The sequence below is a fragment of the Mustela nivalis genome, assembly GCF_964662115.1.
Source record: "Mustela nivalis genome assembly, chromosome: 10".
Taxonomy (NCBI): domain Eukaryota; kingdom Metazoa; phylum Chordata; class Mammalia; order Carnivora; family Mustelidae; genus Mustela; species Mustela nivalis.
Window position 1 is genome coordinate 7,256,057 of NC_139029.1, and position 20,922 is coordinate 7,276,978.

At 51.0% G+C, this 20,922-nt stretch overlaps 1 protein-coding gene across 1 annotated transcript in view; it reads right to left on the minus strand.

Moving 5' to 3' along the window:
- MTOR (mechanistic target of rapamycin kinase) overlaps positions 1-20,922 on the minus strand; it is a gene marked incomplete at its 5' end in the record, with an annotated part of 84,102 nt that overhangs the window by 26,369 nt on the left and 36,811 nt on the right. The window contains 7 exons of the mRNA XM_082686706.1: positions 96-221; positions 3,175-3,282; positions 3,491-3,568; positions 4,772-4,887; positions 6,697-6,797; positions 12,657-12,796; positions 15,691-15,766. Coding sequence (XP_082542832.1) covers positions 96-221; positions 3,175-3,282; positions 3,491-3,568; positions 4,772-4,887; positions 6,697-6,797; positions 12,657-12,796; positions 15,691-15,766 — 745 coding nt within the window. The remainder of the gene's footprint in view (positions 1-95; positions 222-3,174; positions 3,283-3,490; positions 3,569-4,771; positions 4,888-6,696; positions 6,798-12,656; positions 12,797-15,690; positions 15,767-20,922) is intronic.

Genomic DNA, 20,922 nt, shown 5'->3' on the forward strand with positions numbered 1-20,922 from the left:
TTAAAAACAAGACAGGCCGGGTTATAAACAGGACGGGGCCAGGAGCGCCGTTCCGTCCCCAGCCTCCCACCACACCCTGTGCGGGGGTCACTCACCAGCCTGCCGCTCTTCCCACACAGGCTGGCATACTTGAGCCAGGTCCTCATGTCCTCATGAGGGCTGACCACAAGTGACCGCACCATCAGGATCTTCTGCCAGTCCTCCACGATGCGCTGGCAGCCCTGGAACATTCGGGAGGGAGAATCAGGCATGTCCTCTGCTATAGCTTTAACCCCCAACAAGCAACAGAAAGACTTGCCTCGAACCAACAAAGAAATTCATTTTTACAACCTCAGCTTTCTCAAGAGACAGGTGCTGTGAAGAAAAACACTTCTTAGGAAACTCTCAAATCCAAGGGTCAGGAGAGTAACAGGTCTGGTGCTCGAGTCCTGGCCCTGCCACCTTCCATATGTGGGACGCGGCACACGTTACTTAACCGCTAAAATGAGGTAAAGATAGTACCAACTTTATAGGGCTGTGATGAGGACGACATGAATTAAACCTTTTAAATTTCTTTTCTGGAGTATAAATAATGCATTTTTAAAAAAAAAAAAGCCAGTCTTCTTTTTTTGATACAGCTTTTATTTATTTGAGGGAGTGAGAGAGTGAGCACAAGTGGGCTGAGAGGCAGAGGGAGAACAGACTCCTGGCTGAGCAGGGAGCCTGATGTGGGGTTTGACCCTGACACACCGTGATCAGGACTTGCACCAAAGGCAGACACTTAACTGAGTCACCAGGTGCCCCAATAATGCATTTTTAACTTTGTATTTTTTTTTGCTTCAGCTTCTCTGGGGCTCAGTCGATGGGACATGGACTTCTGATCTCAGAGTTGAGTTCGAGCCCCATGTTGGCTATAGAGATTACTTAAAAATATCTAGAAAAAATGGATCATTCAAAATTTGGAAGATGAATTAAGCATAAGAGAAGTTTAAGTAAATTCTTAAACGACGCTGCCTGTGAGCAGTGGCATCGTCAGTCTTGAAGTTATTAACGCCTAAACCTGCACGAAGACTAGCCGAGATTCCTTCTGCTTCATTTTCACTGGTCTCTGATCAAAAACTGCATATAGAAGGAAAAGTGCCTCATTCACTCATACATATAAATTCTTTTTAATTAAAAAATAGAGGGAATTCGATGTTATTAGAAGGGGTAAGTAATTTTCTATCGAAGACTTCTGGCGGTAAGTGGACCTCTCCTCCACCTTCGCTCTAAGAAGTCAGACTCAGAGACAAACCACCCGGGGAGCAGGGCTTGTCCCTCTGTGGGCAAATCTGTCCCTTTGAGAGACAAATGGAACTAAAGGAGCCATCCTTCACGGAGGTGAGTCTGACCGTCTAGCAACAATGGTTGCAGGCTTTTAAATATGACAGGATCCAGTGGGAGCCTGAACTAAGAACCTAAGGCAAGTCAGGCTGACCCCTCAAATTGCCCCAGGGGAGACTCTGGCAGGGGATTTCAGCTTCAGTGACTTGACCACAAAATGGCCATTCTCCAATAGAGGTGGCTCATGGAGCACTTGGGACAGTAAGCTACCCACGAGAGCCAAGTTTGTACCACAAACTTAATGCTTTATTTTCAGGTCTTGGACCATATCTTTCCATCCCATTAAGTGTGACAACAGCGATTAGGAAAGTTATGAAAACAGGAAAAAGTACATTGAGTGACTGTTTTGGGATCTTCTCACCATCTGCTAGTTTCTTCCAGATGCTGAAATAATCTGGCTCCTTGTAAGCCAAAAAGCATCTTGTTGTCTCAAGGTGGGAAAGTCACAAAGGCCTGAGATGCCGACAGTGTCTTGGAGATGGTGAAGTTAAACACGTGTTTCCCTTCCCCAAGACGTGTTTATTCCACTCCCCTCTGGGCCTCTATTTGGATAAAGCCTCCCTTGTTAGAATGGCAGAAGACTCATCAGATCTCTGATTTGGAAACTCTTCAACCGATTACGGGCACTTAAAAAAAAAGGTGGTGTGTGTGTGTGTGTGTGTGTGTACAAGTCAGGTGGGAAATGCTTGCTTTGTGTAATTCTCTTCTGGTGTCCAACTGACAATTTTCCATCAAAACATTCACTGGGCATTTCATAATTGCTAATAAAACATATGAAAGAACCACATGTGCTTACTTCAGAGCACAAACGACTACATTCACACACGCCCTTTGCCCGCTGATCTTTCCTTGCCAGTGGAATGTGCCCTGAGCTTCCCAGACAGGAACGCAGCCTGCAGTGAAAAGGTCTTGTCACAGCCTACTGAGGGGCCTGGAACCACAGACCCTGACTGGCCCGGAGACAGAATTTGGAAGTAGGTGTGGATGGGCCAAGAGGAACAGTGTAAAACCAAGGACACTGATTATGATGCACAGGCGACAAGCGGCTTCCGGAGCAGCGAGGGCTTTCTACTCCTTTGCAAATGAACTTGCCCTCCTAGCGACTCAAGGAATGAGAGAACTGTCCTTTCCAAGAACACTTAAGACTGCGGACTCCCAGACCTGGAACTGACTGCGCCTCATGCTCAAATGATCAGAATGTACAAGGAAAACACTGATGGAGGACTTGGAGAAGTTTCTCCGTGAGGGAAACTTCGGCTGAAGAGAGGCTGTGCATGTCTGTGACGGGAGGGACTGTAAACGGCAGGGGTTAGTCGGCTGAAACATTAGGCAACCCCGTTTGAGAAGCCGATGCAGGCGGCCAACAAGTGCATTTGGAACAGTGGTTCTGTGTCGGCCACATACTGGAAGTATATGGGGCAGCTGAAGAGATAGAACCTGGGTCTATCCCCAGAAATTCTGTTTTATTTGGTCTGGGAAGTGGCCTGTGGATCCAGATTTTAAAAATCCAGGCAGGTCATCCTATCGGGCAGCTGAAGCTGAGAACCACTGATTCTGAGGTTACGGTTCTCAACAGGCTGTCTGTAAGCGTCATTTACTGCAGACATTTTCTTGTGTTACTAGAGAAGGGTAAGAGGAGGCCACAGAACCGGTCACCGGCTCACAGCGAAGGGCTGAGGCGCACAGCCTCTGAGTGCTTTGCGGCGAACGCCACCCCAGCCTCTGCGGGGAGGCAGGGAGCATGTGCTGAGCGAGAGTGGGGGCGGGGGGCGGAGGGCGGGCGGGCTACCCCCGGCTTTCTAGCAGCCTTACCTGCAGTCTCTCCCACCAGATCTGGCGGATGATCTCCCGTCGCTCGGGGACAAGCTTGTACTGGATGACCTCCTCCAGCTCGGAGAGCATGTGGCAAGAGACCATGGCCTGATGGAAGCAAATCACATTCCCACTTAATACCGCACGAACAATCCAAAAGCCGGGATTCATTTCAGTCATTCCTTCTGGTGACAGGGTATCTGCTCAGAATACATAGGCATGTTCCCAGCAGCCAGGGAGTCCTCACTCGGCCACGCTGAAAAAAGAACTGGAATGAGCCTCTAAAACGACCCCGTGCAGAACGTTCGACACTCACCCCATATGCCCGACTGTAGCTCTCTCCCGCCATAGCGGTTAACTCGGCATCTAGCAGGTCTCTGGCTTTGTCAATGCACTAGAAGAGAAAGAGAAAACCACAGAACTGAGCTGTGGGCTTGGGGCTTGGGCCGGGGCCGGGCTGTTTTTTTTCAGGCTTGCCAGCTAGCTGGAGGTCATTCATTTTACTTAAATTCTAGGCAGTAAGAGGAAGGCTCCCCGAAGAAGGGAACAAAACTTTTCCCAAACTCTAAGGCTAAATAAGAATGTTAATCCGATTTCTCGGAAGACACAGAATGTCTAGGAACCTCAAGCTTACCACCCCAAATCCCGGGTAACTAGGGTGGGAACACGCGGGCTTAGAGGCAGAAGCACTGCGGTCCTGGTCTCCAGAGGACAGCTGCGGACCTGCTCTCTTTCGTCTTTTCCTCGCGCACATTTGTGAACCTAAACTGGGCACACTCTCACTAGCCCCACGTGGTCGTCACTGGCTTCTGAGTGCCTTGTCCTCATGAGGGAACGCCTCCACTCCTGGCATAGGAACCCCCAAACCTGCCATGCCATGGGGGCTTCTGTGCCTGCGACGTGGACGGCCCTGGCCTCAGTTCTGCTCAGGCCTGCGGGACTGTGGCATAGGTCTTCTGTTTTATCCACTAAACACCCTGCACGTGGAGCTTTTCTTTCTTGAATGTTTGAGATTGGGGACCGTGTCCCCCGCCCTCAGGTGCTCAGGTCACTGACCCCAGCACCCCATCCCAGACAGTCCAGGGCTTGTCAGGATGTGACTACGTCACTCTTTTATTCTGGAGGCCAGCACGGGAGTCTCAAACCCAGTGCCAGCTCTCCCAGAAGCTCATCCCTGTGTGGCACTGCTGCAGAGCTAGAAGAAGCCGTGACTGACCCCTGCTGCTGGGGGGTGTGGGGGCTGCTGCTGTCTCCACCCTCCTGGGGTGAGACACATGGTTTCTCTTTACTACGAAGAATGCTAGGAAAGTGATCAAAGCATGCAATGTTGACCCGAGAAGCTCACTCCAGAACAATGTAAATGTTAACTTCCCGAACTCCCCGGCGCTCTCTCAGAGCAGAGAGTGGCCCTGACGGCTGTGCTGGCAGACTTCTGAGTACTCTGCTCTACAGCCTAGGCTCCCGTGAGCTCACAGGGTGGAACAGCAGAGCGGACGCACATCAGCCCCTCTCGCAGGCACGGCGTGCCTAGGAACTGACAGTGCGCATGTAATTCTCTTTTCTTTGCCAGACGGTCTGAGCACACCTAAGTTTTTACCTGTTGTGCCAAGGAGAAGAGGTCCTGATGCAGTGCCAGCACGGCTCTGTAGAACGCGCCATCGTGGGTGTCCCGAGGGATCATGCAGGTGTACTCCTCCATGCTGTCCCACTGACCTGCACACGCACGTGAACACACACACACACACACACACAGAGAAAATCATCAGCTTGCTGGGCTAAGGCAGCATCTCAAACAGGCCTTGTCATTGTTACTTGCATTTAGCTTGGGGTTCAAACAAGACAAACTCGTGCCTGATGTAGCAAAACCCTACAGAGACTCTCTACACTCTACAGGGTTGCGCGAGCCAATTTAACAAACAAAGCCACGTCTGTCTTCCAAACACAGGACTCCAATGCTGCTCCAGGGAGTTCTGTGAACGATGGGAGAAACCGAGTGACAGAAAGCCTCCGAGTCAAGAGGCTTTAATGTAGCACCTCATTAACCCAGAGAACTCTCAGGTTTCCTGAGGTGAGATGGAATGGCTTTCTTCCCTATTAGCAAAGCAGCTCACAGTTCAATGGTACGCTGGAAATTACATTTTCCCTAAACAACTGAAAGTGGCCGTTACCCAGACAGGGGGCAGGATTAGACAAACAGTCTGCCCGTCTCACTCCGGCAGTACCTGTGCCTCAGGGGGGAGGAGGGATTTTAAGAGGCTGTGTCATAAGAGGAAGATGGGCTCGGTCCTGCACGGTGGTCTCTGTGTCGGGGCAGACCGGGGAAATGGCTGCATCCGGGAAGAGATATTCACTTCCCCTGATGGGGCAAGCATGTATCACATGCCAACATTTCCAAGGCCATCTGCAGAAAAGACAGCAGCCTCATTAGCCGCAAACTGCGGGGCCGCTGACTGTACAAGGCATTTTCCTGCCTTTCACTCCCGACCATCGGCTCATTCATTCTCGATGCCTCTGGGCAAAAGCGAACGGCAAACGATGACTCCTCAGGAAGCAGTTTGTTTTTGAAAAATGTTCTGGATCCAGCCCAGAGCTCATGAACGGGAAGGATAGAAGCTCTGTGAGTCAGGAGGGATGGAATGGAGGTAGAAGGTTACGTAACCTTCTTCTGGACTCCACAGGTGAAGCTTTCACTTGGGACAGCCTGTGCGCGCTTTCCCCTCCTCCTGAGAACATCTCCGGGATGGACAATAATCCTCTCACAACTGGGGCCCGGTGTCAGAAGCCTACACGTGTCTGTGGGGGCTAAAAAGGAAGTCTCTGCCTTAAAATACTCAGGGAGTCGGAGTAAGGTGGGGGAGTGTTGAGTAGGAAGGAGGAGAGCGGAAAATCCAATACTGTTAAAATATTTATAACTGTTGGAGAAGGTGAGGGCATATGGGGATTTGCTATCTTATTCCCTTCACTTTTGTGTTTTAGGAAAGTTCTAGAATAACAGTTAAGAAATAAAAGGGGACAGAAAGTTGTCCTCTCTCTTAATTCCTGCTAGGGATACAGACATGATGGGTGGCGCTCCCACAGCCATATGGGATCACGACATAGACTCAAAAACGGAGGAGGCCTCAAGCAAAGCAGAAAATATGGAGAGAGGCTAATGACAGTGGAATCAGGACACTAGCTTGGAAATTTCTAGTTCTAGATTTTATTTAAATAAAGAGAGAAAAATGAACCAGTAATTTATATCACAAATACCAAACAAACCTCATTAAATAATCTCAATTTTGATGCTTGCTCACTGGTTTCCTTGGATTCCCCAGGATGGGTCATTTTTACCTGCATCTAATAAGTCAGTCACGGTCATCAGGTAGAAGGGACAGGTAGAATGGGGACAGGTGGATACAGATTTCTGGATGCTTTTGTGGACCTGACGTCTCTACCTGGAGCCACAGTGCCTTCTTTCTCGAATGCGAGCCCCCAGCCTCCCTCTCCCTCCCTTGACCGGGGTGCCCTAGGGGGAGGCCTCACCTAAGCCCCAGGCAGCTGCGGCAGCCATGCGGGCCATCTTGGCTTGGGTCTCATCATTAACCAGGGTCCACTTTTCACAGCACTGCTGGTGCAGCTGCCCCCTGAAGGAGGAGAATCATACAGCTGGGTAAAGAGAAGCCACCGCCATAACCTGCTCGTCTTCCTCTCCAGCCCCTGGGCTTACGCTGGCGCTACACAAGGACTGGATGACAGGGGCCCGCCTGGAACTGGGAACCTTTAAATAAAAAAACACTTTTGACTGGGTCCTAAGATACAGGAGAAGTGGTTGGTGATTTGTTGTTTCTATGGGACTTTACCAGAGACAGGGACTGTGCCTAGTTCTATGTGATCTGAAATGTCCTGAGCATCTGGCCCCCTTCATAAATATTAAATAGCTTCTGTCCTATGCCAAGGAACTGCGGCCTCTTTCTCCCAGCAGGCCTACAGAGAAAGCAATCTGAAGACACACATCTGGACATATTCATTTTGGGTTCAACGCTGGAGGGAGAACGCGCTCTTGAAAGTGTGATACGAGGGGCACCTGGGTGGCTCAGCAGGTTAAACCCTCTGCGTTCAGCTCAGGTCATGATCCCAGGGTCCTGGGATCGAGCCCGGCATCGGGCTCTCTGCTCAGCAGGGAGCCTGCTTCACTTCCTCTCTCTGCCTGCCTCTCTACTTGTAATCTCTGTCAAATAAATAAATAAAATCTTAAAAAAAAAAGTGTGATATGAATGGCTGCAGTCTGAGATGAGACTCAGATGAAATCGGCCAGCACGGAAGGAAGAAGGCTCAGCCATGGTCACACCCAGAGGTCCGGATGCTCACGCTTGGATTCTGCAAAACTACAGTGAGTGTGGGTCAGAACAAGGAAATACGGAGATGGGAATGGTGCTCCACAGACTTCGATACACAGAGAGCGCGGACGGCCTCTCAGGGAAGATGGCCTGCTGACTGCGGCGCGGTTGCCTTCCCACGTTCCCCTTCTCAATGCAAGGAAACAAGCCCTGGCCAGTGGGAGAACGGGCGCCTGTGTTCCTGTGAGCTTGGAGACTCAGCTAGGGCGGTATAATCTTTCCTGCTTTCCAAAGGAGATGCTGCAGGACTTTTTTATTTTTATAGGATGTTTTAACTTGGTCTTGGCAGTGGAGTCCAGAGAAAAGGTACAAGTTCCAAGTGGCCCAGCTCAGAAGCCGTGGGGCACGGGAGCTGCACCGCACGTGACAAAGATGCCGAAGTCCGCTGGTACTGAAGGGCTCCAGGCGGAGCTCACGGAGAGGCAGCCTGGAGACCGCATCTAGGATGACTGCTCAGGGCTGTGATCCGGCATCGTGGCAAGGGCAGTCAGTCACTAACTTCACCGTCTCTCCGGCGCATGCTCATGAGAGTCGGGGACACAACATTCTAGTGCAATACACAGCTCAGATCAAAAAGAGGAAGTGGGCAGCCTTCACGGCCTGTGCACGACTGCAGCTCAGTGATGGGAGCGGGCTGGAAGCCATCCACACCCAGAAACCTTCCACCACTGGCCCCGTGAGGGCTCACCCAGGCGCAGCAGTTCTCACGCTGCCCATGCGTCACAATCCCCTAGAGGCTCCTTCCAATGGACCGCTGGGGGTCACCCCGAGTTTCTGACTCAGGAGGTCTATAGTGGGGTTAAGAACGTACGTGTCTAACAAGTTTCTAGGTGATGCTGCTACTGTGGCATGGGGGCCACAGTTTGAGAACCACTGGCTCAGCAGCAGGTTTTTGCTGGGGTCCCTCCTCAATGGAGGGGAGAAAGCCACCTAATCACCGAATGGTCCTTCCAACCCTAGATTTCAAATGTGGTTAGCTGGTGGCTACAGGTAACGCAGCATCCCCTAGTCTTCTGTCAGGACCACCCAGTTCTAGGCCACGGGTCTGGGGATTTAGCTTTGCTTTTCATCTAGTGGCAGGGAGAGAGTTCAGTGTGAAACACCACTAACTGTGACCTCAAAAGACAAAACGGAGAGCAGCATCCCCCCCCCCCAAAGGAGACACAGGCACCGCCTTCAGGCCACGGCTGTGGTGAGAGCCGCCAGGCCACAAAGAGGCGGGTTCCTGTCCCATTAGCACTCCTTACGCAGAACAGGAGCGCAGAATATACTAAATCCTAACACTCAGAGGCAGGGAGAAAACAAAATCAAATCAATAAAAAATATGAGACTATTTGTGGGGCCGACACCAGGCTCTGTTTTCTGACACCTCTCACCGCACACCAGGGCATGCTGGGCAGAAGGCCCACCCTCCAAGGCTTTGACTCCCCCACCTAGGCCAGTGGCAAAAAGCTCAGAGAGCATTCTTTTGTGTGGAACACCTCCGTGGTTGGCTGCCTATGGTTTTGCCCCTGAGCAATCTGTTCTCCGGGGCCCAGAGGCCATGTTCCGGAGCAGTGAGTGCGGGGAGGGGACTTACATTCGCTGTGACAGCAGGTGTGGCTGTGCGCACCACGGGGCTGGCCTGGCGGTGGGCGGCTAGCTCTTGTAGTTAGCTTCCCGGGGAATGGGGTACGTTCTCAGCTCACTTGGTAAGCCCTGATCACTGCAGGTCCCGTCTCTGCTGAGCGCTGGCCTCAGTCACGTTCACAATATATACCCGAAGTGAAAGCCATTTACAGATTGCACACTCAAGAGAGCTGACCGAACCAACCAGGTTAGGACCCTGCGGACCATCAGGAAAAGAATTCTGCCTCTTTTATCTCTTTTTATAATCTCTTGCAGTCTGCTGCATTTGTAAATCCCCTGGTCAGCATCAGCAGCCGCTTACGCTTTACAGGTAATTATGAAACTGGAATGAATCCAGGAGAGCAGAGGTAGAGGGGCCGAGTCCTGCCACGGCAGAAGACCCGGATCACTGGCACTCGGGACCCCTCAGGCAGGCCGTGAGACTTCAGAGTCAACTCCCCTGAGTGTCACAGGGGATTAGACAGAGATACATCGAAAAGTCTCTTCAACACACCCAAGCTATCCCTACTTAACCCATGGAAGGAAGTGCTTGTCTCTAACTCCTAAAGTGAGGGAGGGGCTGGGAGAGGTCTCAAGGAGGAAGCAACAGTACAGATGGGCTCTGAAAGGTGGGGACAGTGTCTAAAGGTAGAAAGAGGCGCAGAGGAGGAGGTGGGCTCTTCAGGAAAGTGAATGAACAAATGCAGACAAAAATTCTGTGGGGTTTGGACAAGAGAAGTTGGGCCAGAATTCGGATTGTGAGGTCAAGTTCGCTGAGATACGTATGGGCTGGAGTCACAACACAGAAAGACTCGGATGTCAGACTATGACATTTACCCGTAAACCCAAGGGCAGCAGGGAGACACAAAAACATTTTAGGAATTGATTAGAGTTGAATTTTAGGAATGGTTATGCCTTGTTCTTTCATCCTTCTCCTAATAACATGGTTGTACGATAACCAATTTGAAAATGGAAAAAAAATTGTTTTTGAAATAATGTGGTTAATTCTCCACATACTACTCTTTAGACGGTACTGGTGAGGGGAATGTTCTGTATCTGCACTGTCCGCCGTGGTAACCGCTAGCCACACGTGGCTACTGAGTACTCGAAATGTGGCTAGTGTGACTTGAATTACTAATTTTATTTAATTTTAAATAGCTACCCTTGGCTAGTGGCTACAGTGCAGTTTTAGGTACCTGCTGGATGTCAAAAAACAAAACCCAAACTCAGAAACCTTGGTTGTACAAACTAATGAGGCAGACTGGATAGGCTATGCTTCCTCGTGGAGGTGAAGGCGTGTGGAATGCTAATTACAGAAATAAGTAATAGCTCTTGAATCCCCCTCATCATGGTTAAGCCAGACAAGCCAATTTCAAGTAATTTTAGACTATTATCTGTATATATGTGATCCAATGCCTAAGGCTAAAATCGTTGACATTAAATTTTCATGCAGTACAATTACATCTTCTATCTTAGGAATACAGTAACAACTTTATATTAAGAAATAAAAATAGCAATTGTTTACCAAAGAATATCTATAATTAGGTACAGAAAGAATGTGGAGTGGGAGAGCATTCTTTTTAGAAGACTTCCTTTGATTTTTTTCAATAATATTCTTTAAACTGTCCAAGGTATCAAATTTCAAAACAAATCTAAAGTTGCCTATTTAAATAGCCTGAGGTTGACTAATCCAATGGAGCATAACATCGCCCTTCAGAGAGGCAGCACCTGTAGGCTGTGATGTAAAGGTGGCTCACACGTGTTCAGTGAGACAGCAAGCTGCAAACGGTGAGTGGAGTTTACCATCATAACGTATACGGGTGCGCAGATGCGGACCGTCGCCGGAAGTCCACATGGGGACCCGGTCGTCTCAGTGGCTGGGGGGCTAGGGGACAAGGAGAAGACTTGACTTGCACAGTTCTGACACTGTTTTTGTACTACTGAATTTTGTGCCATGTGCACATTACCTTTTCTAAAAAATAACGCTTTAAAAATAAAAAGTGAATATAAAAAGGTAGACTAAAAAAAAAAACCTTCAGGGACGGAGATCCCGAACGCAGATACAACTGGGAGGGCACAGGTCTATGCAATTCTGCCTCCCCCGTCTCCCTCCAATCCACTCTCCGACTTTGCTCCCAGAGGGGTTGTGTGTGTCACGCAAACCAGCCAGCCACGGACCAGTCGAGTCCTTCGATGGCCTGTCAGTACCCCAGCTCCTCACCTGGCTTATAAGCCCCACACCGTCTGGGCCCTGGCTCCCCTCCTGCCTCACCTTCTACCTTCCCACATCACACCTGACCCGCCGAGCCATACTGACCCTTCCGAACCCTGAACACACTGTGCTCGCTCCTTCTCACTGTACCCGTTCAAGTTAGGGATCACTTCCTCCTGGAAGCCTTCCAAAACCTTCCAAACCTGGATGAGGGCCCCTTCCTATTTCCCACAGTCCCCTGCGCTTCCTGTTTACGACTGTATTCACTCTGCACCACAGCAGCTCAGCTGTCTGGCCACTGAGCTTTGGGAAGGCAGGGGCGGTGTCTGCCTTGTTCCCTCAGTGTCCTTGGGGCCTGGTGTGGAAATGGGCCATGAATAAGTGCTCAGTAATTACTGGCTGGATGGATAAAGAGGGGGACCTTCAGTCTCATGTCTCAGAGAAAGTCTGGATAATCTACACATGGGGAGACGGTGTGGCATTTGAACTACTTAAAACTATAAAATATTTCACCCCCATACTATGGTACTTTGTTTCAACTAGTTTAAAAAACTGCACTAGATGCTAGCAAACAGAATAGGGGCCATTTTTCCTTCAAGGTCCCCCCAAAACTCCCCAGACCAAGACGGCGGCAGGTGTTCTCAGCTAAGCATTACTGTTGCTTCTACCTGGGGCACCCCCTCCCCATCTCCTTCAGCTGTCCCCCAGCCTTAGCCCTTCCTCCGGGGAGGAACGGCAAGGCCATCCTGCTCCCTCGGTGGCCTTTCAGAGTCGTCTGCTCAGACCGCTGTCACTGTACTCTCCAGCTTTGATAACTGTCTGCAGTGTGCTTGTCTCATGAACCTCACGATGGAGGAAGCCTTTATTTTCTGTCTTTAATCTCTGGAGCTTCGTAGAGTGCTGGGCATGTAGTCAGCACCCCATAAAGACGAAGCATCTGAAGAGGGCAGAGATTTGTTCTTGTTTTCCAAAACCATTAGCAAAAGCTAATAGAGAAAAGAAAACAGGCTAGAGAGTAAGAACCTGAGGTCCTCACAGTCGTTGGGCAAGAGGCAGACAGAAGGAGCAGGTGCAGACCCTAGTGCCTCACCTGAGCCTGTCTTGTCCTAGAGCATTACAAGTCGAAGTTTAAAAAAAAAAACAAAAAAACCCCGAAAACCCCAAACACCCAAGTGGTAGAGGATTATCGGGAAAACACCAGGTAAAACAAAAATGAGTGTCTTAGGTGAGAACCGTTCCTGGGGGAAGCCCTGCAAACCCCGAAGGCCCAGCGAGGCCGCGCTCACCACTCCCCCAGGGCCTCGAGGCAGCGCATGCGGCCCAGCATCAGCTCGGGGTCGTCCTTGTTGGTGTCCATCTTCTTATCGTAGGCCACGAGCGCGTCCTCCCACTCGTGCAGTTTCTCGTACCAGGTAGCCTGGATCTCCTGCCAAGTGGAAAAGACAGAGGACTGTTGTGGGCACGGAGAACAAGGAGGTGTGTTTTGCAATCCACAAACCGCCTTTCCTAAGGCGCTGGATGCTTCACCTATCCCCGTGTGTCCCGGCTTTGGTTGAAAAGAACGTCCGACTATCAGGAGGTGTGCCTGGTGGTGCTGGGAATGCTGGGGACTTGGCACGTGGACAGAACAACCCTGGGATGATCATCTGAGCGCAGATGGCAGGCCGTGTCCCCACAGCTCCAGCACGTGGGGACGCAATGACAGGGGACATCATCTGGGACAGCGGGAAGCCCCGACCAGCACTCCTGATGTGGATGCCAAGGCCTTGATCCACTGCACTGTGGACAGTGGCCACAGGACCGGGATGGCAGCTGCTTTCCTGAAGGGGCCTGAAAGACCAGGCGTATCTGCATAGCTGCTGGAGGAAAATAACCCGCTTTTTAAAAGCTCCTGATTCTCTGGTTTTTAAACTTTCAGGAAATAATGGTTTAAAGCACAATATAACACGACCACTTAAAATTCTTTGGAAAACTTTTCCTCCTTCCATCCAATGTTCCCTCCTGCTCAGCGCTTGGCAGCTTTACCAGCGTCAGGGGCCAAGGGCTGGTTTCCATTCCCCGGGCAGATGGTGTGCCACGCTGAAACGCAGTGCCGGCCACGTGAGGGAGACGGGCTGCAGACTCCGGCTCTCTAAGTGGTCTGGGGATGGACTCTCTGCCTGCCGCCCACTGACCCCCCACCTCCGTCTGTCTTCTGGGCTTCTCCATCACCAGCTTAGTAAGAGGCCATTTCTCTACCAGGCCAGCGTAGTGGCTCTCCAGGGGTTTCTCTAACAGCAAGATGGTTCCGCAGTGGAATCTGTATGATACAATGCAGGGCCCACGTGAGTTTCCCCTATTACCGCCCGCTACTTTCTAAATGGAACTGATATTTGAATAGGTACTTGTGCTGACAGCTACTGAGCTGAGCTCTCTGAAAGGACCTTTTCTTCCTGAACCTCTGCAAGGAGGTCACTTCTATTTTTGGTTGTGAACTCGTGCCCAAGTCCCCTCGTCTGTTTTTGGCACAGCCCATCCCCACTACAGCCCAGCGGCCCTCTCCCCAGTGTCAGTGAATGGTAGAGCTCACTACCCCACGGCCCCCACCAATGGGGGCATGTCTGGCTCTCTGTAAGGTCGAACTACCTAAACTGCCTCTTCCAAGCCTGTTGAGAAGAACATGAAAGAGAAAATGTAGTGGAGTCGCTGTCTTTTAGAAGAGTCACCATGAAGACAGTGTCCCATGAAAAACGCTTAGACTGAAAACGAACACCAGTCTACCCATTTGGGATTTCTACCCTGCGCGGGCAAGAGAAAGGGGCTCGTGACTGGCGGATGGCACAGGCTCGCCATGAACGAGTGGAAAGCAGAGGGAGCGGCTATGGCAGGTCAGGCAGGGGGCATAGATTGCAGAAACTATAAGGTTTAAGCAATGAATCACACGAGAGTCTAATGAGATTGCTGTTACATAAATTGTGCTGAGAAAGCACAGGCTCTGCCAAGAAAAGGCAAACCGTTGTCAAGCTTAATTTGCTTCAGCTACCTAAAGATAACAGAAAATCCACCCTAGGTTTAGCAATAATCCTGGAGCGGAGGGTCCCCTTTAGAATCTAGAGACGGAGGAACTTCCCCTAATGGTTGGTCCTCTGAGCCGCTGGGTAGAAGCTATCTGCTGGCAGATCACCTGAAAGCCAGACGGTCGTGAATCCTTGCTTCTCTGGGCACTGACTGCGGCCCAAGCTCTAAGGACATTGAAGGAGGGGGCATCTTTGTCTGGGGGGCTATGTTAAGTGCCCCCTTAGCCAATCTTCCCTCTATGAATGAGGGTAGTGACAAAGGTGGGTGAGATGTCCCTTCTGCTCTGTCGTCAGGAGAGCTGTCGTCTTGGTCTAGTGACAAATCTGTCCCTGAGATGGCAACATACTCCCTGAAAAATTTCAGTCCAATTTCCTAGCCCCTGTGTGAGGCAAAAACCTGTGAAGCAGCCCCGAATTTCTACACTCTAATACACTGGGCTCTGGATTCTGGCAAATCGGAGTAAGCAGCCTATACGACTAACAAAAGGTTTCCTCATCAAATACACAGATCCAGAACTTCTTCATCTTCTGGGAAGTCCATGCTTCATACGTGGTTAGGAAGGTACCAAAGCAACCTCCCAGGACCACAGAGGGGAACGGGAACATTTGAATACTGGTGAGGCCAAGACGGCAGGAGAGAAGCTGTGTGAGCAATAATGAAACGGACCAATTCCAACAGTACGGGTAAGTGATAGTATGTTGTATTATGGAGAACTGGCTATGGTTTCTTCCAAGGCGGGTACGGAGCATTAACTGTGGGCTGGTGGCGAGGCTCGGGGCCACGGACGACACGAAATAACTCAGGCCGGGGTTATATGGACGAGGCCAGACTGCCTGGGTTCAAGTCCTGGCTCAGCCACTGATTCACTATTGGCTCAGGCAAGCCTGTGACTCCACTGGGACCACAGGCCCCTTGCCCGAGGAATGGGCTAACCGCCAGACCTCTAGTCGCAGGGCCGGCGTGAGGACCAAAGGAGACGGAGTACCGAGAGTGCGCAGCCAGGGGCCAGGGGCACACCAGGAGTCTGAAATATATCAACTACTCCCTATTCGTCAGATTCTGTCCTCGTGATCTGTATTTGGTTTGAATACAGTCCACAGAGCCATGGTCTCCTTCGATACACGAAAGTCAGCAACGGACATCATCGATTGGGAGAAAAAAAAACAAAACAGCAAAAGGAAGGAACTTTCTCAGGGTTGTGGCCGAGTGCCTCCCTTGGCACGGCTTTACTTCTTGCTTTCCTAAAAGGCACGAGGCACTTACCAGCTCTCCGAAGTGTTTCATGGCGTACTCTAGCACCCCGGCGGCTGCCTCTGGCTGCTGTAGCTTATTGTTAATGCTGGGGAAACAAAAGGAGAGCTGGTTATTCTCAACGTGTCGGGGGGTGGGAGGCGCAGGGGTCATGGTGGGCGGGCGGCACACCAGCACGCCGGAGAAAGCGCCTTGCAGGTGCACAGGCGGCACTGACTGTGTCTGAGCTCCCAGCAAGCCCAGCCCGAATGACTTTACTGGCAGGACGCTGGCATCTTGATCCCACACTCTTGTTTTTGAGGGGCAGTGTCTGGCAGACAGGAAGGCTGGTTGGCTCCCGGGCCCTTTTGTCTGATCGGCACAGACTGGTGTCCTCTCGGATACTGTCAATCAGGCAGCATGTGTCTGGTTTCTAAGAACTAGAATCCCTGGGGCCCCAACAGAACACAACCAGATGAGGTCCCTCTGAACTTGTACCTCTCACTTCCTCTCATCAGCTGCCTTCAGGAATGAGACACAGAAGTGGCGCTGAGGCTGGGTCACCCGTTAGTGATAGCGAACCCCAGGGACCGTGGCCGTGCAACCATCTCGACTGCTCCCCTGCGAGAGCCCATTTCCGTCAAAGTCAGATTCTTCCTTAGATCATCTTCGAGGAGCACCCCTGGCCTCTGCAGTGGGCAGCAAAGGGACCCCACCCAGAGTCCCATGGGACGATGTTTTTCACCAACAACACACTACTCTGCTGTAATCGGTGGGCAGCGCGTGGCCCCTGAGGCCGACTGGGGGAATGTCACCTATTGGGACAACTAGGCAGCAGCAGCGACGGGCTGAGCCTAGAGCTGGTTAACCAGAGAGGGTGCGGAGAGGTCCCGGAAGCTGCACAAGCTCAGACCCTTGCTCCAACAGCATGTATAAGGGGAAATGGCAACGAAGCCAACGCTTATGTTCAGGAAGGAAATGAGGGATAAACGGGCCTGAGAAAGTCACGGGCCAACAGTGATGTTATCTGCTCCTAAGTGGGGAGCAAACTCTGACAGTCCAGCTTGGGAGTCTAGACTGTTCTATTGAGCAAGGGATCTGGTTTACTGCCCTAAGTACAAACTGTCTACTTGACGAGAATTAATTTTTAAGTGGTTTTGGGAAATTCCAGGATTTGAGTTTAATGTGGTAATATGGCAAGAGATTGCTGGGATAAATATTATTTTTTAAAATTCAAGTTCCACCACATTTATTCCAATAAAACCACAAAGGAACTGCCCATAATCTGTCAAACCAGAGAAGTTCACATTTGTGAAAGTAATAATCTAATGCCTCATGTTTACAAAGCACATTTTAAATAATCTTTCCGATCTATCATTCCGTTGACCTCACGCATGTCCGAGAGGGTGGGCAGGAAAGGTATTAGCAGTCTCATTTCACTCCTGGGGAGACTCAGGCCCGAAAGAGCAGCAATTTTCCCCAAGGCCCACCATGCATGGGGAGGGACGTCCCCAGATGATCTGAAGCAGCCTCGTGACTCTCCTTTGGTAAGGTGAGTACGGGTTGGAGCAGCTTTGGCTGCAGAGCCGGAAAGCCTGGGCTTACACTTCCGGAGGCCCGGCTCTGCGACCATAAACAACATACCACACGTAAATACATACAATTATAGAGTCCATACATTGTTTTTGGTGCCAGTGTGGATTACTGGGATGGCCATGGCAGAAATATTAACTGCTCCGATGAGGAGGACAATGTGTTCCTTGCCAAAAGCATAAGATGTTAACTCTAAGAATCAGACATAAAAATCCAGGAGTTCCAATAAATGTCTTCCAATCTTGTGTTCTGGAGCAAGAGCTATTTTCAAGAACAAATTACAAACACTGCCGAAGCTTGCCTCACCCCAGACAAAGCAACACAAAACTGGAGACAAGCAAAAGGCGCTCCCGGTTCCACTCTCCCACTCATCATGCATAAAGGAGAGCGCCCAACAACAAACGGACCCAAATCAGCAAGTACTGATTAAGAACCTCAGAGGAAAAATTTAAGTTTTACCTTAATATTGCTACAGCTTTGATATCCCTCCTCTAAGGACAGACCAACAGAGGTTTGCAAATTAAAAATAGACACACACACAAAAACAACCCAATCTCATCATATGGCTCCCACTCCTTTAAGGGAAAGTTCGAGTAAGTCCCCTGCACGAGGCTTCCCACCTAAATGTGGAGGCTGCAGACGGAGCCCAGTGGGAAGGAAAGAGAAGGGCTGGGTTCCTTGGAGGGAACTTCAGCAAGTACCGGGAAACCTGGAGGTGTGCTACGAGACTCCTGATAAGCTCTGCCCAAGAGTATGGACAATCACAGCAACATTACAACTTGGTCCAAATGCACTGAGACATAGCCATGAAAAAGGAGCGGGGTCAGCCTGAGAGAGGGTCCCTTTCACATATGAAATCCCTGGCCTCTGAATCAAGGACCTTAAGGGAAGGAGAAGGTACACACCTACAGGTGACTTTCGGAGCAGGGATTTTAAGCTCCCCAGCTGCTGCCTCCGTTTGTTCTTTCTTCCTCCCTGTTCCCCCTTTATTTTCCTATAGGATTTTCTCCCCAAGCTACGTTTCTCTCTTCTTGCCTCCCATGGAGCCTCCCAGGCGCGCTACAAGGCTGCTGGAGGGCACGGCGGCTTGTGCGAAGTTCCAGAGGTTAGCTGATCAAACTCCTGGTCGTTGGGGACCTCAACTTTTCCTCCTTGCTCCATGACCTCTGGCATTCCACTGAGGGAGGCAACATATAATAGTAACAACAGAAAGACACCTGAGTTTACTGAGTGCTGACTGCGTGTACCAGGCACTGGGGTTACCGCTTAGATGTGTAATCTCAACTCAGTAAGCTAGACACTAATATTAATATTCCCATTTTACATATGAACCAACCGTGGCCCGGGTCACAGGCTCCCATACCATTCAAAAGGATCTTAGGTAATAACTAAAGGTGTGCTGTCAGCGTAGAGGGCCGGCGCCTTCTACCCTTGAATCAGCAGGCCCGTGTGGACGGCCGCGCGGTGCAGGAAAGCGAGCACCAGACGGTGCCTATCAGTGAGCTGATTCTCTCCGTATAACTTGCCGTGCAGGAGGAAGCAGCCGTGCCAGGCTTTATCCCTTCACCCCTCCAGGGATGCTATGGCTGATGCTCCCCTCTACCCCTGAGCTCCCAACTCCTATTTCTCCTTTCCTCTCAGAAACTGTTGATAGGCCTTGAAGGCTCCCAACCAAAAGACCAGCCGGGTGGCCCCAGCGGGCTTTTCCAAGGCAACCTGTTGGAGGCTGCCAGGCTCACGGACAGAGCCCAGGCTGCAAAGCGTGGGGAAAATAAGCATCTGTCGGGAACTCAGTAGCTAAGTGCCCAGTCTCCTGCCTGTTTGGGTGACACGTGGCTGTCCTCTGAAATAGTCCCCTTTTAGACTCAGATGCGGTTTTATGAGACTGAAGAGAGAGACTGTATGTCTGGCTCGTGGGAAGACATCACCTTTGCTCAAGCCCCCTTAACGAGGAGCTCTTGTTTTATGGGGCCGCTGGGAGCCTTCTATAGTCCATTCTCTAAACGCTCCCTTGCGCACCCCTCCGTCTCCCCCGATTACTGCTGCAGGCTTAAGTAGGGCGAGCGGGGCCAAGCAGCAGACCCTGCTGACATCAGTCCAGTAAAAAGATCTCACGACCAACAAGCTGACGGAGCTGGAGGTTAGGTGGCAACATGCCCTTGAGAACTGCCTGGAATGACAGGGCGACAGATTTCCTGTCTACCCCTGACGAGCGCTGAGGCCCCAAAGGAAAAGCGAGCTCTGTGAGCTGGTGGCTGCTGAAGCCCACGGCCGTCCCCATGCGCTGTGGGGGTCTCTCTGCATCCCGCTCCGTCTTCCAGGGGGAAAACTTAATGGTCACAAAATCTACAGAGCCACCAGAAATAGCCAATCCGTGTAGTAAATGCCAGCACCCACCGCCGAACCTGGCGTAAGAGACCGTGAAGAGACAGACAAACACCGGGCAGGGACAGCCGGGGGGAGGAGGCCATCAGAGCCTTTTCACTCATTGCCCACCTCCCCTTCTCTACCCCAAGATTTAATTTTTATTAAGGGAAGCTGAGTTAAGAACTAGAATCTGGGGGGCGCCTGGGTGGCTCAGTGAGTTAAGCCGCTGCCTTCGGCTCAGGTCATGATCTCAGGGTCCTGGGATCGAGTCCTGCATCGGGCTCTCTGCTCAGCAGGGAGCCTGCTTCCTCCTCTCTCTCTCTGCCTACTTGTGATCTCTCTCTGTCAAATAAATAAATAAAATCTAAAAAAAAAAAAAAGAACTAGAATCTGGGAAAATTCCTGGCCATGGAGGGAAATGTTTCCTAGAGTTGAGCTGAATTAATGAATAAGGACGAGTGCCTTCCCTGGCACACACGTGACACCACGCGCCTTTTTTCCCCACTGTCTGAAAATTCCTCCGCAGAAGCAGGGAAGTGCGAGGGCGGCAAAGCGACTCAGGCGTGAGGGAGCTTCTCTCGTGGCCTCCGCGGGCGCCCCAGCAAGGGCTGGGAGGAAGTCTGCTCCCTTCTCCGGGACTCGCCCCTTCGAGCTTTTCCTCAGCGCTTGTCACGGGCAGGGTGGGACCGACTGGAAGGGTCAGGGGCCACCTGCTCGAGGTCTTAGTGCTGGCCCCCAGCGCAGCACTCTAAGGGGTTCTGACTTGGCATCCAAATGCCCTGAGGAATTCTGTTGTTTCCTGAAGGCGTTTCAAAGTCATTGCTCCACAGGCTTCTGGACTGATGTCAAATCCAAAGTAATTTGGCCTGATAACTAATTCCTTCTTGTGTGGCTCATCCGATTATCGACCTCCTCCCTTAGCCTTAGTGACCTTCAGGCTATTAAGAGCGAAGCCCGAGCCTGTTGGAAAGTCAGTCAAATAGGGAGCAGCTGCGGTCACATCTGGGAGACCACTTAGGCTTTCCTAGTGCTCCCATCAGGAATTTATGAAAACGTTATGCACTTGCTTCCCAAATGGCTCTGGGCCTTCTTTCTCCTGCCTATTTCTAGTGCAGACCACAGTCTGTGTTTTATTTGGTTCCTTGTCAAGTTAAGAATTCTCTGGATTCCCTTAGCGCCGGGCTGGTGACACACACGCACAGCAGTGGATGGGGACCCTGGCAGCTCTGACCGGGGAGCTCCTGACCAGCCAAGATGCGGCCAAGCTGGACACTGCTTTGGGTCCTCACCACTGCATCGAGCAGT